At 55.0% G+C, this 14596-nt stretch overlaps 1 protein-coding gene across 1 annotated transcript; it reads right to left on the bottom strand.

Moving 5' to 3' along the window:
* Positions 1 to 7232: 7232 nt before the first annotated feature.
* On the bottom strand, positions 7233 to 10793 carry ERMN (ermin). Its single transcript, XM_054381265.1, has 3 exons — positions 10547 to 10793; positions 9904 to 9990; positions 7233 to 7657 (listed from the first exon to the last, which is right to left on the bottom strand). The coding sequence occupies exons 1-3, from the start codon at positions 10791 to 10793 to the stop codon at positions 7233 to 7235; spliced, it is 759 nt and encodes a 252-aa protein (XP_054237240.1).
* Positions 10794 to 14596: the final 3803 nt, after the last annotated feature.

Genomic DNA, 14596 nt, shown 5'->3' with positions numbered 1-14596 from the left:
TCTGGCAGCCTGAGTCTGCCACAAGGTGGAGTGACCCAGCAGATCTTCCCACTTGGCTCCTGTTCCACCTGTCCTCCCGATTTCCTCTGCCTCCTTCAGTGCCCTAAGCCTGCAGTCACCATCAGGGAGATGACAGAGATGATGTTTGTGCAGTCATCTTCTGTCAGGAGCCTGGACTCCATCAGCTGCCATGTGCTGACATTCAGTCACTTGTCACTGAGCAGGCTCCAAGCAGGCACATGTCAGGGTCACATCCCATAGCCAGGCTTGTCACTTGCTTCCCTTCCCCTGGTGCCTGCCTGCTCACTTCCAGCTCCTGATGCCTGCCTGCTCACTTCTGTCTCCTGGTGCCTGCCTGCTCACTTCTATCTCCTGGTGCCTGCCTGCTCACTTCTGTCTCCTGATGTCTGCCTGCTCACTTCCAGCTCCTGATGCCTGCCTGCTCACTTCTATCCCCTGGTGTCTGCCTGCTCACTTCTATCTCCTGATGTCTGCCTGCTCACTTCTATCTCCTGGTGCCTGCCTGCTCACTTCTGTCTCCTGATGTCTGCCTGCTCACTTCCAGCTCCTGATGCCTGCCTGCTCACTTCTATCTCCTGGTGTCTGCCTGCTCACTTCTATCTCCTGGTGCCTGCCTGCTCACTTCTATCTCCTGATGTCTGCCTGCTCACTTCTATCTCCTGGTGTCTGCCTGCTCACTTCTATCTCCTGATGTCTGCCTGCTCACTTCTATCTCCTGATGTCTGCCTGCTCACTTCTATCTCCTGATGCCTGCCTGCTCACTTCTATCTCCTGATGTCTGCCTGCCCACTTCTATCCCCTGGTGTCTGCCTGCTCACTTCTATCTCCTGATGCCTGCCTGCTCACTTCTGTCTCCTGGTGTCTGCCTGCTCACTTCTATCTCCTGATGTCTGCCTGCTCACTTCTATCTCCTGGTGTCTGCCTGCTCACTTCTATCTCCTGGTGCCTGCCTGCTCACTTCTATCTCCTGATGTCTGCCTGCTCACTTCTATCTCCTGGTGTCTGCCTGCTCACTTCTATCTCCTGATGTCTGCCTGCTCACTTCTATCTCCTGATGCCTGCCTGCTCACTTCTATCTCCTGGTGTCTGCCTGCTCACTTCTATCTCCTGGTGCCTGCCTGCTCACTTCTATCTCCTGGTGTCTGCCTGCTCACTTCTATCTCCTGGTGCCTGCCTGCTCACTTCTGTCTCCTGGTGTCTGCCTGCTCACTTCTATCTCCTGATGTCTGCCTGCTCACTTCTATCTCCTGGTGCCTGCCTGCTCACTTCTATCTCCTGGTGTCTGCCTGCTCACTTCTATCTCCTGATGTCTGCCTGCTCACTTCTATCTCCTGGTCTCTGCCTGCTCACTTCCAGCTCCTGATGCCTGCCTGCTCACTTCTGTCTCCTGATGTCTGCCTGCTCACTTCTGTCTCCTGATGCCTGCCTGCTCACTTCTATCTCCTGATGCCTGCCTGCTCACTTCTATCTCCTGATGTCTGCCTGCTCACTTCTATCTCCTGATGTCTGCCTGCTCACTTCTATCTCCTGATGCCTGCCTGCTCACTTCTGTCTCCTGGTGTCTGCCTGCTCACTTCTATCTCCTGATGTCTGCCTGCTCACTTCTATCCCCTGATGTCTGCCTGCTCACTTCTATCTCCTGATGCCTGCCTGCTCACTTCTGTCTCCTGGTGTCTGCCTGCTCACTTCTATCTCCTGATGTCTGCCTGCTCACTTCTATCCCCTGGTGTCTGCCTGCTCACTTCTATCTCCTGATGTCTGCCTGCTCACTTCTATCTCCTGATGCCTGCCTGCTCACTTCTATCTCCTGGTGTCTGCCTGCTCACTTCTATCTCCTGGTGCCTGCCTGCTCACTTCTATCTCCTGGTGTCTGCCTGCTCACTTCTATCTCCTGGTGTCTGCCTGCTCACTTCTATCTCCTGGTGTCTGCCTGCTCACTTCTATCTCCTGGTGTCTGCCTGCTCACTTCTATCCCCTGGTGTCTGCCTGCTCACTTCTATCCCCTGGTGTCTGCCTGCTCACTTCTATCCCCTGGTGTCTGCCTGCTCACTTCTGTCTCCTGATGTCTGCCTGCTCACTTCTGTCTCCTGATGTCTGCCTGCTCACTTCTATCTCCTGGTGTCTGCCTGCTCACTTCTGTCTCCTGGTGTCTGCCTGGACTCCATCAGCTGCCATGTGCTGACATTCAGTCACTTGTCACTGAGCAGGCTCCAAGCAGGCACATGTCAGGGTCACATCCCATAGCCAGGCTTGTCACTTGCTTCCCTTCCCCTGATGCCTGCCTGCTCACTTCCAGCTCCTGATGGCTGCCTGCTCACTTCTGTCTCCTGGTGCCTGCCTGCTCACTTCTGTCTCCTGGTGCCTGCCTGCTCACTTCTATCTCCTGGTGCCTGCCTGCTCACTTCTGTCTCCTGATGTCTGCCTGCTCACTTCTATCTCCTGGTGTCTGCCTGCTCACTTCTATCTCCTGGTGTCTGCCTGCTCACTTCTATCTCCTGGTGTCTGCCTGCTCACTTCTATCTCCTGGTGTCTGCCTGCTCACTTCTATCTCCTGGTGTCTGCCTGCTCACTTCTATCTCCTGATGTCTGCCTGCTCACTTCTTCTTCTGGTGTCTGCCTACTGCCTTCCCTCTTGGTATCTTTCCCTTAAGGACTGGAGCATGCCCAGGGTGTGGCTGGCAGTGAGCAGTGACCCAGCTCTGACCCAACACTGAGAAGTGCTCAGTTTGGACCAGCCAAGCCTGGTTGCCCAGAAACAAGAGCCTGTTCTCCAAACCTGGTGATGGGCACCTTGCTCCTCCTGGCCAGCTGCCCACTGCTCTGTGTTCTATTGTTGATGCCCTCTGAATGGGCCCTAGAGCAACCTGGGCTAGTGGAAGGTGTCCCTGCCCACAGAACTAGATGATCATTAAGGTCCCTTCCAACCCAAGCCATTCTAGGATTCTATGAATCTCAGTGATGGTGCTGGGCTTGTCTGGGGCTGTGCAGGCTTTGTGAGTGTTAAGGAAAGGAGGGAAATCCCATGGGTGGGAAGGACCCACTTGGCCTGGAGTTGGGAGCCACCATTGTCCCACATGCCAGCAATAGGAAAGAGGCAGAGCTTTCCCAAAGGAGAATAAAGAGCTCCTGAGCTGTGGAGGGGAGGGACAGAGCACAGCACGGTCTGCTTCCACCTGTAGCTACCCTGAACTGCAGGGGTCATGATTGGATGCTAGAGAAATGCTGATGAGCCTGGAACATCTCTGTGAGGAGGAGAGGCTGAGAGCCCTGGGGCTGTGGAGCCTGCAGAAGAGCAGCCCCAGAGGGGAGCTGAGCAATGCTCAGCAAGAGCTAAAGGAGCTGTGGGGGGCAAGAGGCTGGGGCCAGACTCTGCTCAGTGGTGCCCAGGGACAGGACAAGGGGCAGTGGGCACAAACTGGAGGCCAGGAGGTTCCACCTGAAGATGAGGAGAAAGTTGTTTGGTGTGAGGGTGCTGGAGACCTGGAGCAGGCTGGCCAGAGAGGTTGTGGAGTCTCCTTCTCTGGAGAGCTTCCAAAGCCACCTGGCCATGGTGCTCCTGGGCAAGCTGCTGTGGGTGCCCCTGCTTTAGCAGAGAAGGGAGTTAGACTGGATGATGTCCACAGGGAATCCAACCTTCACACACTGGGATTCTGAAGCACAATTCAAGCCAGACAGCATGTCAAGGAGGCAGTGGTCACCAGCCCCACCTTGCAGAATCATAGAATTGTTTCAGCTGGAAAAAAACTCTAAGATCAATGAGTCCAACTGTTCTCCTAATACCACCATTGGCCATCAAACCATGTCCCACAGTGCCATGACCACACATTCCTTGAACACCTCCAGGGATGGTGATTCCACCACCTCCCTGGGCAGCCTGTTCCAAAGCCTGACCACTCTTGCAGCAAACAAATTGTTCCTCATGTCCAGCCTAAACCTCCCCTGGCACAATTTGAGGCCCTTTCCTCTCATTTTATCATCTGACACTAGGGAGAAGAGACCAACCCCCACCTCACTTCAACCTCCTTTCATGGAGCTGTAGAGAGCAATGAGGTCTCCCCTCAAGCCTCCTCCAGACTAAACACCCCCAGTTCTCTCAGCTGCTCCTCACCAGCCCTGTTCTCCAGCCCCTTCCCCAGCTTCCTTGCCCTTCTCAGGTGTGCAGGTACTTGAAGCAGGGGCTGGGCAGCTCAGAGCACTTTGCCAGCCAGAACCTCAGTGATTCCCCAAGCCCAGCGGTGGTCACGTCCCCAGGAGAAATGTGCAGCTCCTCTAGGAGCAGTGAGCAGCTGGCCCTGGGCAAACAAGCCCACAGTATGAGTCCATACAAGCAGAGCTCTGAGGTCACAGAGGGCAGAGAGCAAACAAACAACTCTGAATAGCACAACAGGAGCTGTGTCTGCCATGGACAGCACAGAATTTGAGCATTGATAGTTGTTGCCACGTCACCGACAAACCATTGCCTTTGTGCAGAGCAAGGCAACGTCCCAGCAATGCTCAGTGCTGCTGGAGATGTCAAACCAACCCTCAAAGCAGCTCATGATGGAGGCCACAGCATCTGGAGTCTAGCACGGTCCTTACCTCCTCTACCTCTCTCAGCTGCTCTCAACACCTCCACATGAAGGATAACATCTGCAAAGCTTAGCCCCAACTCAGACATCAGAGGTGCCACCTCCCCAGAGCTCCTCTGCCCCCACAGCTGGGCACCACTGATGGCAATGCCCACAGCTGGGGAGGGTGGGTGCCCCTGGGGCAGGTGAGGGGTGAGCCCCTCAGGGCTGGGGAGGGAGGCAGTGGGGAAAAGGAGCTGCTTTTTGTGGGGCTGGCTGGAACCATGACTTCAGGTGGGCTGGCTTGGTGGTACCTGTGATGAGGAATGCAGTAGGCAAGGAACATCATAGACTCATAGAATTGTCTTAGTTGGAAGAGACCTTTAAGATCAACCATTAACCCAGCACTGCCAGCTGTACTCAACCAGATCCCTCAGCACCACATTTCCACAGCGTTGGAACCCCTCCAGGGATGGGGACTGCATCATAGCTCTGGGCAGCCTGTTCTGAAGACACCCATGGTGTCAACTCTCTAAGCACCAGTCCTGTCTGGTGCTGACTCAGTGCTGCATAAGGAACCCAGGTGCCCCTAGAAGATGTTAGGGATGGCAGTGGGGAAAGAGGAACCCTGATGTCTTCTCATCTTTCTTCACTCAGCAGACCCACAAATGCAGATGTTCCCATCCCACCAGCATGTGGGGGATGAAAAGAATTCACTTGTAGCCCATCATTCTGTCATCACTTGAAAATTAGGTTGAATTGAAGCCTGTTTGGCTTTGATGGGCATGGGTTGCTTGCTTAGCATGAGCAGCTGGACTAAACTCTGAGGTCACAGGCATTGAACTTCTGCCCAGCTTGTACTTAGGCCATGAGATCCCTCACCCTGTGAAAAATGAGGCAGCCCTTAGAATCATGGAATGGGCTGGGTGGGAAGGGACCTCTCAAGGTCATCCAGTCCAACCCCCCTGCACTCAGCAGAGACATCTGCAACTAGAGCAGGTTGCTCAGAGCCCCAAACAACCTGACGTGCAATGGTTCCAGGGATGGGGCATCTCTCACCTCTCTGGGCAACCTGGGCCAGGGTCTCACCACCCTCAGCACCAAACATTTCTTCCATCTAGTTTGAATCTCCTTCTTTTAGTTCAAACCATCACCCCTTGTCCTGTCACAACAGGCCCTGCTCAAAAGTCTGTCCCTATCAAAGACTGTCCCCAAGTATTTAGGTTGTGATGGGCTCACTGTCCAGGGACTTCTTTGTTGGGAGTCCCACTCCAGAGGCACCAGCTTGAGATGAAACAAACCAACTCTGGGGCTGAACCTGGAGCCCAGTCTGTGCTTTGCAGAGGGCTAAGCTTGGATCCAGCTGCACCTAGACTGCTCCTGAGAGGAAGGTTAGAAAGCAAAGGGGGCCAGGCTGGACCTTAAAGCTCAGCAGGAGAGTCTTCCCTCTTCAAGAGAGATAGACATATGTGCTGGAGAGAGTTCAATGGAGGCTATGAGGATGATGAAGGGACTTGAACACCTCTCCTGGGAAGAAAGGCTGAGAGAGCTGGGGCTGTTTAGCCTTAAGAAGACTGAGAGGGGATCTTACTAATGTCTGTAGATATCTGAGGGGTGAGTGTCAAGATGAAGGTGCCAGTGATAGGACAAGGAACTACAGGTGCAAGCTGGGACACAGGAAGTTCCTCCTCAACGTGAGGAGCAACTTCTTTGCTGTGAGGGTGCTGGAGCCCTGGGGCAGGTTTTCCAGAGAGGTTGTGGAGTCTCCTTCTCTGGAGAGCTTCCAAACTCACCTGAATGTGTTCCTGTGTGACCTGCCTTAGGTGATGCTGCTTTGGCAGGGGGGTTGGACTCAATGATCTCTAGATGTCCCTTCCAATCCCTACCATTCTGTGATTCTGTGATACTGTGACTCTCAGACCTGTCTGTAGCACAGCAGAAGGTGGCAGTGGGTAGTGCCTGGCAGGAGGTGGCTGGCAGGGGCAGACAAGGAGGTGCCAGCAGGGGCAGACAATAGAGAGGAGCACACTGGAGTGGCAAACAGGCATCTCTTGTATTCCTTACCCTGCCCTGGGCAGTGTCACCAAGCTGCTGTGCTGCCAACTCATGCCCAGCGCCTCTGACAGCATGGGCCACATCTGTGGTGGCTGCTAGAGCAAGCCCCAGCCAGCTGAAGACAATCCATTGTCTGAGTGTGGCTACATAGAATCATTAGGGCTGGAAAAGACCTTTAAGATCATCGAGTCCAACCATAACCCAACCACCCTGACCACTAAACTATACCCTAGAGCACCACACCTGCACACTTCTTGAACACCTCCAGGGATGGGGACTCCACCACCTCCCTGGGCAGCCTGTTCCAGTGCCTGACCACTCTTGCAGCAAAGAAATGGTTCCTAACGTCCAGGAGCTGGAGAGAAAAGAAGAGGAAGAACCTTGGACCCAAGGGGTTGGATTTAGCAAAGGGATTATTTATTCCGTGGCGCTGCAGCCGCCCCTGCCCGCCCCACGGTCACGGGGAGTCACCAAAGCATGTACAAAAAGGAGAGAAGCAGTGACCTGGTGTGGTGTGAGGAGGCACCTCTGGGGGGTGGGAGGACACACACAAAGAGAAACCCAAAGCCAAGTGCCTGGGCAGCTGGCCAGGCCGTGCCCCACCTCAGTTCACAAGTGCATCATGGACTCGAACTCGTCGATGCGCTGCTTGGTGTTTCCTTTCCGGATCCTGCGGTAGGAGATTGTGTTGTACCTGGAGTAGCTGTGTCTGGAGATGTCGTTCCTCTTCCCCAGGCTGGGCTGCTCTGTGCCTTTCTCCACCTGGGAGGGGTTGCAGCCAGGGGTGCTCGGGGGAGATGCCTCCTTGCCGCTGCCTGCCAGGTTTAGGTGGGACACCTCGCTGTTCTCCTTCTTGATGTCTATCACCTGAACTTCATCCTCTTCTGTGTCCTCTTCCTCCTCCTCTGCTTCTTCCTCAGTTGTGTTCCCTCTCCCATCGGTGCTGGCCGTGGGGGTCTCCACCACTTCCCTGTCAGGAGTGGCCGCCAGCCCCAGCTCCCCACTGCTCACAGAGGTCTCCTCACTGCCCAGCCCTGCAGCAGACAGAACACATGGGGGTGAGGACAGGCTCAGCACCACCTCCATGCCCTACACCCTGTCCATGCAGCATGAGGCTTGGTGACTTATCACCATCTGCCACCAAAGCCCCATCCTTTGGAGCCACCTGGTGAGGAGTGCCCACATCTCCAGGGTGGACAGATGCTCAAGTGTGCTCTAGGAAGGCTTTGTGCCTCCCCAAACTCACTGCTTAAGGCCACCTGCCCAGCTCTTTTGTGCCACTCTCCCCAGGGAGCCCTCCCCATGTCCCTTCTGTAGAAGTGGAGGTGATGCAGATGCCCACGGTCCAGCCTTGGGGAGGGGCAAGCAGCTCAGCATCCCTCCCTGCACCCCAGGATCACAGGCACTGCCACCCTGCAGATCTGCTCCTGCCCTTGGATCCATGGCTGGCAAACACCCTTCTGCAAGATTCTGCTGTGCCGCCTTCCAGACACTGTTCCCAAAGCCCTCAGCTTGGGCTCAAAGAGCCAAACTCCCCATTCTGGAGCTGCACCCCCTCCCTGCGGGGCAGCCCCCACCACAGGACTGTGCTGGGCATGTAGCAGGACCTTTGAGCCACATTCCTCCTTCAGAGGTGGCCCACCAGGCTGTGGTGACCACCTCCTGCCTGTCCTGTTTGTCCCACATTAAACATCTCAACAAATGATCTATTCAAGGCTTTGCCTGTGGGGTCCTGAGCATTAATTAGAGCAAATTAGTTTGGGTACTAAAGAGCTGCCTGCTGCTGGGAGCTGCAGTGCTTGTGGCTAGCGGGGAAGGGGGCTGTGCAGGGGGTTGATAGGTTCTGTTGTGCACTCATAAAGCAAGCACAGCTCCATCCATGGAGTTCCACCTCCTCACAGCCTGGGCAGCTGCTCTCAAATGTTATTTTGACCCTGACAAAGGTTCAGGTATTATTTTTCCTTTTCCTTTTTCTGGGCAAAGCAAAGTTTCTGTGTGCAGGGCATGGCCTGAACATCTCTTAGAGCTTCATTCCATGGTGCTGGCTGTGCCAGGACTGCCACAGCTACTCCAGGTTGCCTCTCTAAGGAAGGGTTTAGTACTGATGTGCCAGGTGACACACAGAAAATACCAACTTAGTGCTGCCAGTGGGTGTGGAAGTGGCAAGAGGGACCCAGCCCAGCCGGGTGCTAGAAGTGGAGCAAACCCACAGGTCAATGGTGAGGAGAAGAGCAGCAGCAGCCCCACAGCCAAGCTTCCCCTCATTCTGTAGCCACCAAAAATCAACCAGCTGGGCCAGAGCCCATGGGTGGGAAATGTGGAAGGGCAGCAATGCTGAAAGGCCACGCACATGGAGGTGCAGCCGTCCTCCTTTAATGGTGGTCAATAAAGTCCTCCCTGAGGAGCAGTCTTGAGGAGCAAATACTTTGGGAGGAGAGGACATGTTCTGAGCAGGGGATGCACTTTGCACAGAGTATATAAATGTGTCCATCTCTGTCTAGAGAGTCACCAGGCTTTAATGAGCTGCTCACCACCGAGGCAGCTATATGGTCCAGCATGGGCTCCAGCTGATTTCTATCATTTTCACCTAGGATTGAGTAAAGAAACCCAGGAGCAGATGTTTAGGAGAGCAGCTTTCTGCTACATGCTTGGGTGCCAGCAGGGGTTAGACACTTGGTGAGTCAGGCAGGAGAAGGATTTGGGGGTTGAGGCTGAACATTTCTGACTGACAGCCTCCCTAGGCTGTCCTCTGAGCTCCCCAGCATGGAGCAGAAGATAAAGCACCTCCCAGCCTCACAGGGCTGTAGGAGACCTCCTGGTTGAAGACTCTATGGTGCTTCAATAGTCCATGGTCATGGAGGTACATGCAAGCCTCAGGAAGAAAGACACCAGCCACATTTTCTAAGGCAACTCTACAGATGGACATAAGGAGGAAATTTGGACCTTAAGGAGGGAAGTTCTTCACAATGAGGGTGGTGGAACACTAGAACAGGTTGCTCAGGGATGTGGTGGAGATCCTCATCCCTGGAGACATTCAAGATCAGCCTTGATGTGGCCCTGGGCAGCCTGATCTAGTCAGAGATGTCCCTGCTGACTGCAGGGATGTTGGACAAGGTGACCTTTGAGGGTCCCTTCCAACCCGATGCAGTCTGTGAGTCACTGCTCTCCAGAAGATCAGGGGCTGACTGAATTCAAACCCATCATGACCTCTGTGTATCACTGCCTTTGGAGGCTGCCCATTGCAGGAGAACCTCACATCCCACAGCGTTTGCCATTTTACCTTCCTCTGGCTCCTGGCCTGCCAGCTCCATGTCCTGGGTGCCAGCTGCTCCCTGCTGTAACATCTCACTGTTGTCCTCTTGCTTCTCTACGGGAGACACAAAGCAGAAGGCATGGGCTGCTGGAGCAGTCAGGGAGGGAAGCTGGGGTGAATGGTGGCAGACTGGCAGCAGATCCAGGGCAGGTGAAGAAATTGCTCGTTTCGTCCTGTCCTGGGTAACTGCAAGATCAAATCTGTCCCTAACTCTGAGTTACTGTCACAACCACCATGGCTTGGGACCTTGTCTCATACACAAAGTCCATCCTGGCTGTACACAACACAGAGGTTTTCTTTCCAAACAGTCATGGGATCATAGAGTCCTTTCAGTTGGAAGAGACCTTTAAGATCATCAAGTCCAACCCTTAACCCAGCACTGCCAGGTCACCACTAATCTATGTCCATAAGCACCACATCTCCATGGCTTTGAAACTCCTCCAGGGATGGGGACTCCATCCCTGGGCAGCCTGGGCCAGGCCTGGACAACCCTTTTGGGGAGGAAATAGTTCCTCATGTCCAACCTAACCTTCCCTGGAGCACCTTGAGGCCATTTCCCTTTTGGGGAAGGAGGTTTTTTTGCCTTGAAGAAAGACAGCCTTGTACCTACCTTCACATTGCTTCTCTCCATCCAGAAGCTCGTGAACTATGCCCTGTGCCAAAGAGTTTCTGTTCTCCTGCTGGTTTTCTCCGGCAGGTGGAGTGTTCAGGCTGGTGTCCGTGGTCAGGTAGGGACCTGTCCCCGCAGGCTTTGCTCTCTCATCGATGACCTCCACTCCCCGCAGCGGGCCCTTCTCCGGGGCTAAGCTCCCGTTGCACTCAGGCATGGTGGATGCCACCGGCGCTTCTTCTGTCATGCTGAGCACCCTTGCCGTGCCCACCCGTCGGGGCAAAGCACCTCCGGGGGCCCCGCTCCTGCACCCCGGGGTGGGGAGCGCCGGTCCTCGCCCCTTCTCCCCGGGGCTCGCTCCCCCGGGCGGACGGTCAGGACGCGTCCCCTCTGCGCGGTGGCACCATCAGCTGTGCCGAGGGGTGGCCAGCGGGCTCTGGCCATGGGGAGACCAATCAGCACCTGGCCCTGCTGAGGCTGCTCCCGTTGCATAATTAAATGCAGCCTTTTGATGCCCATCAACAAACAATCTGAGGCAGGCGGCAGCGCGCTGGCACCGAGCGCGGCTCCCTCGGCCCCTCCGCCCCCGCGAACAAACAGCGATCTTGTGCTCGGGGGACAATGGCCCTTTGTGTCCCCGCCGGCTCACAGGGACCACCATTGTTCTGCCCCCTAATCCCCGGGGGGTGACCGCTGCCCCCTGTGCTGCGGCCACCTAAACCCTCTTAACATTCCCCATGGGTTTGTGTGCCCCTAAACCTGGCCGGACCATGCCCACACAATGCCCACATTCTGCACCACTCAGGGACAAGCCAGCTGCTTGGGAGGACACATGGCCTGCTCACGGCACAGGGACATGCTCCTCTGCCACAGGCTCAGCCTGGCCACCTCCTGCCCCGTCACAGAATCATGGAATAGTTTGGGTTGGAAGAGGTCTTCAAGATCGTGGAGACCAACCATGAACCCAGCACTGCCAGGTCACCACTAAACCATGGCCCTCAGCACCACATCTCCACTGCTTTGAAACCCCTCCAGGGACAGGGACTCCACCACTGACCTGAACAGCCTGGGCCAAGCCTGGACAACCCTTTTAAGGAAGAAATTGTTCCTCAAGTCCAACCTAAACCTCCCTTGGTGCAACCTGAGGCCATTTCCTCTTGTTCTGTCACTTGTTCCTTGGGAGGAGAGACCAACCCCCACCTAACTCCAACCTCCTTTCAGGGAGCTTAGAGAGCAATGAGGTCCCCCCTCAGCCTCCTCTTCTGCAGGCTAAACACCCCCAGTTCCCTCAGCTGCTCCTCACCAGCCCTGTTTTCCAAACCCTTCACCAGCTTTGTTGCACTGCTCTGGACATACTCCAGCCCTCAACACCCAGCACTGAACCCAGTGCCCAGTCCAGGGAGACAATCCCTGCGCTACTCCTGCTGGCCACACATTGCTGATCCAGGCTAGGATGCTGGTGGCCTTCTTGGCCACCTGTGCACACCTTGGCTTTTCTTCAGCTGCTGCAACCAATACTTCCAGGTCCTTTTCTACCAGGTGGTTTCCAGCCGCTCTGCCCCAAGCAGGAGTCGTCATGTCCCAAGTGCAGGACCCAACACTTAGCCTTCTTGACCCTGATAGTGTTGGCCTTGGCCCACTGATCCAGCCATTCCAGGTCCCTCTGTAGAGCCTCCTACCCTCCAGCAGATCAACATTCCCACCCAACTTGTCTTCCACAAACTTTCAGAGGGGTGCACTCAATCCCCTCATCCAGCTCACTGACAAGGACACCACAGAGAACTGGCCCCAGTGCTGAGCCCTGAGGAACACCACCTGTGAGGGGCCACTGACTGGATTTAACTCCATTCCCCACCACTCAGTCACCTGCTAAGTGAAGCTCAACTTCAGGGATTGGCTGCCAGGGCTCTCCCAGGGAGAGAAGATGAAACCCAAAAGCACAGCCAAAGTGATGTTTTGTGGCAAGATGGGAACTGAGGTCTCAGGCTGCCAAGGCCAAGCCAGGCAGGTGACAGGATGCTTGCTGCCTGCTGGCAGCCCAGGCAGGTCAGCGTGGTGCTGCTTCTTCCACACCCACACACAATCCCCTTCTGCAGAACCAGCAGAGTCTCTCTAAAGGCGTGTCAAAGGGGCAGGAGATGAGATCAACACTTAGGGACAGGGATCTACTGGAGAGAGTCCAACAGAGAGCTACCAGGATGAGGAAGGGACTGGAGCACTGCCCTGTGAGGAGAGGCTGAGAGCCCTGGGGCTGTGCAGTCTGGAGAGGAGAAGGCTGAGAGGGGATTTAATCAATGTTTATCAATATCTGAGGGCTGGGGGTCAAGAGGGAGGGGACAGGCTCTGCTCACTTGCACCCTGGCATAGGACAAGGGGCAATGGAGAGAAACTCCAGCACAGGAGGTTCCACCTCAACAGGAGGAGGAACTTCTTCAGTGTGAGGCTCACAGAGCACTGGAACAGGCTGCCCAGAGGGGTTGTGGAGTCTCCTTCTCTGGAGACTTTCCAGACCCATCTGGATGTGTTCCTGTGTGACCTATGCTGGATTCTATGGTCCTGCTCTGGCAGGGATGTTGGACTAGGTGATCTCCAGAGGTCCTTTCCAACCCCTGACATCCTGTGAGCCTGTGACCAGTGGGACCTCCAGTGAGCAGGAGCCAGAGGGGAGCACCCAAGCAGCACCAGGGTTCTTCTGACCTGGCTGAACTCATCTCACCCCTGGTTCCCAGGCCAGGGTTATGTAAGGGTAATCTCCTGCCCTGAGTGACTTTGTGTGCTCACTTAATGCAACAGTTCTGGAGCCTTTGGGCTTTAGGCTTTGGAAAGCCTCTTGTTGAGTTCAGAGCTGGATTAGAAATGGATCCAAAGCCCTTCCACTGGTTTTGTTCTTCTGTGAGTTTACATCTCTAAACAAACACCTTCTCACCCTTGTTATGCAGATGAGTTCAGTGTTCTTCAGGGAATCCTAGAATGGGTTGGGTTGGAAGGGACCTCAGAGATCATCCAGTTCCAATCCCACTGCCATGGGCAGGGACACCTCCCACTCAACCAGGTTGCTCAAGACCTCATCCAAACTGACCTTGAACATCTCCAGGCAGCTGGAAATACTTGTTCAAGAAAAATAGATGGTGAGGTCTGAAAGTGAATTGGCAACATTCAGTGGTAGGTGCCCTCAGGAGGAGAAGCTGGGTGCCCAGCACAGGGGGATGGTGAGAGGCTGGGTACCTGGCATGGGCTGGTGGTGACAGTCTTGCACCCTTCTTGGTGCAGCCAACATGAGCCTGGGGCTTGAGTGTGGGGCAAACTCCTGGCCAGGCTTCAAAAGTGAAACAACCCAGAGCTAAAACCACGGCACCATGCCCAATGGGGAGCTCTGCTGACCCAGGAGCCACGAAAGCTCCTGTTGTGGGGACAGGGATGGGGACAGGACCCTGCCTGCCTGCCTTGCTGATTGAAAGAAGCTATTAAAAGAGTTTTAGATCTTTCCTGGTGCCATCTGTTGGTTAGACAACCTCTTCTCATCTGTGCAGCCTGGCACTGCCAAGGGCAGTGTGGTGGCATTGCCACAGTCTGTCTCAGGCCACCAGCTCTGCACTGCAGTGGTGCTTCCTGTGGCAGACCTGCTGCCCACGGTGAGGTTGCTTTAGTTTCCCTATCTGTGGGTGGCACAACCATGCCTTCTGCAGCTGGTCTGTGCTGGGAGCACAGCAGTAAATTCTTGGGTTCATATCATGTGTGCTTGTCTTTTACCTGGCAGGGGCAGCACACAGTCAGTGACCTGCAACATCTGTGGTTTGTGATCTGCTCAGTGCTGGGTGTGACCAGCTGCTACACTTGGAACCTTCTAAAGCAGCTGCATGAGAAAGGAAACACAGGGCAGGAAAGCAGAACTGCCCCCAGGAAGGCAGCCACCCCCCCAAAGCGAGCAGAGATGCAGCTGCTGGTGTCATGGATCCACCTGACCTGCTCTGAGCACATCTGAGATGGACCAAAAGCCAGGACATGCAGGAGCACAGGCCAAAGAGAGGAATGCAGGAGCTCCTCAAATGT

Source organism: Indicator indicator, chromosome 5, assembly GCF_027791375.1.
Source record: "Indicator indicator isolate 239-I01 chromosome 5, UM_Iind_1.1, whole genome shotgun sequence".
In the NCBI taxonomy this organism is placed as follows: domain Eukaryota; kingdom Metazoa; phylum Chordata; class Aves; order Piciformes; family Indicatoridae; genus Indicator; species Indicator indicator.
Note: the sequence above shows the minus strand (reverse complement) of the source record. Positions and strands in the feature narration are given on the sequence as shown.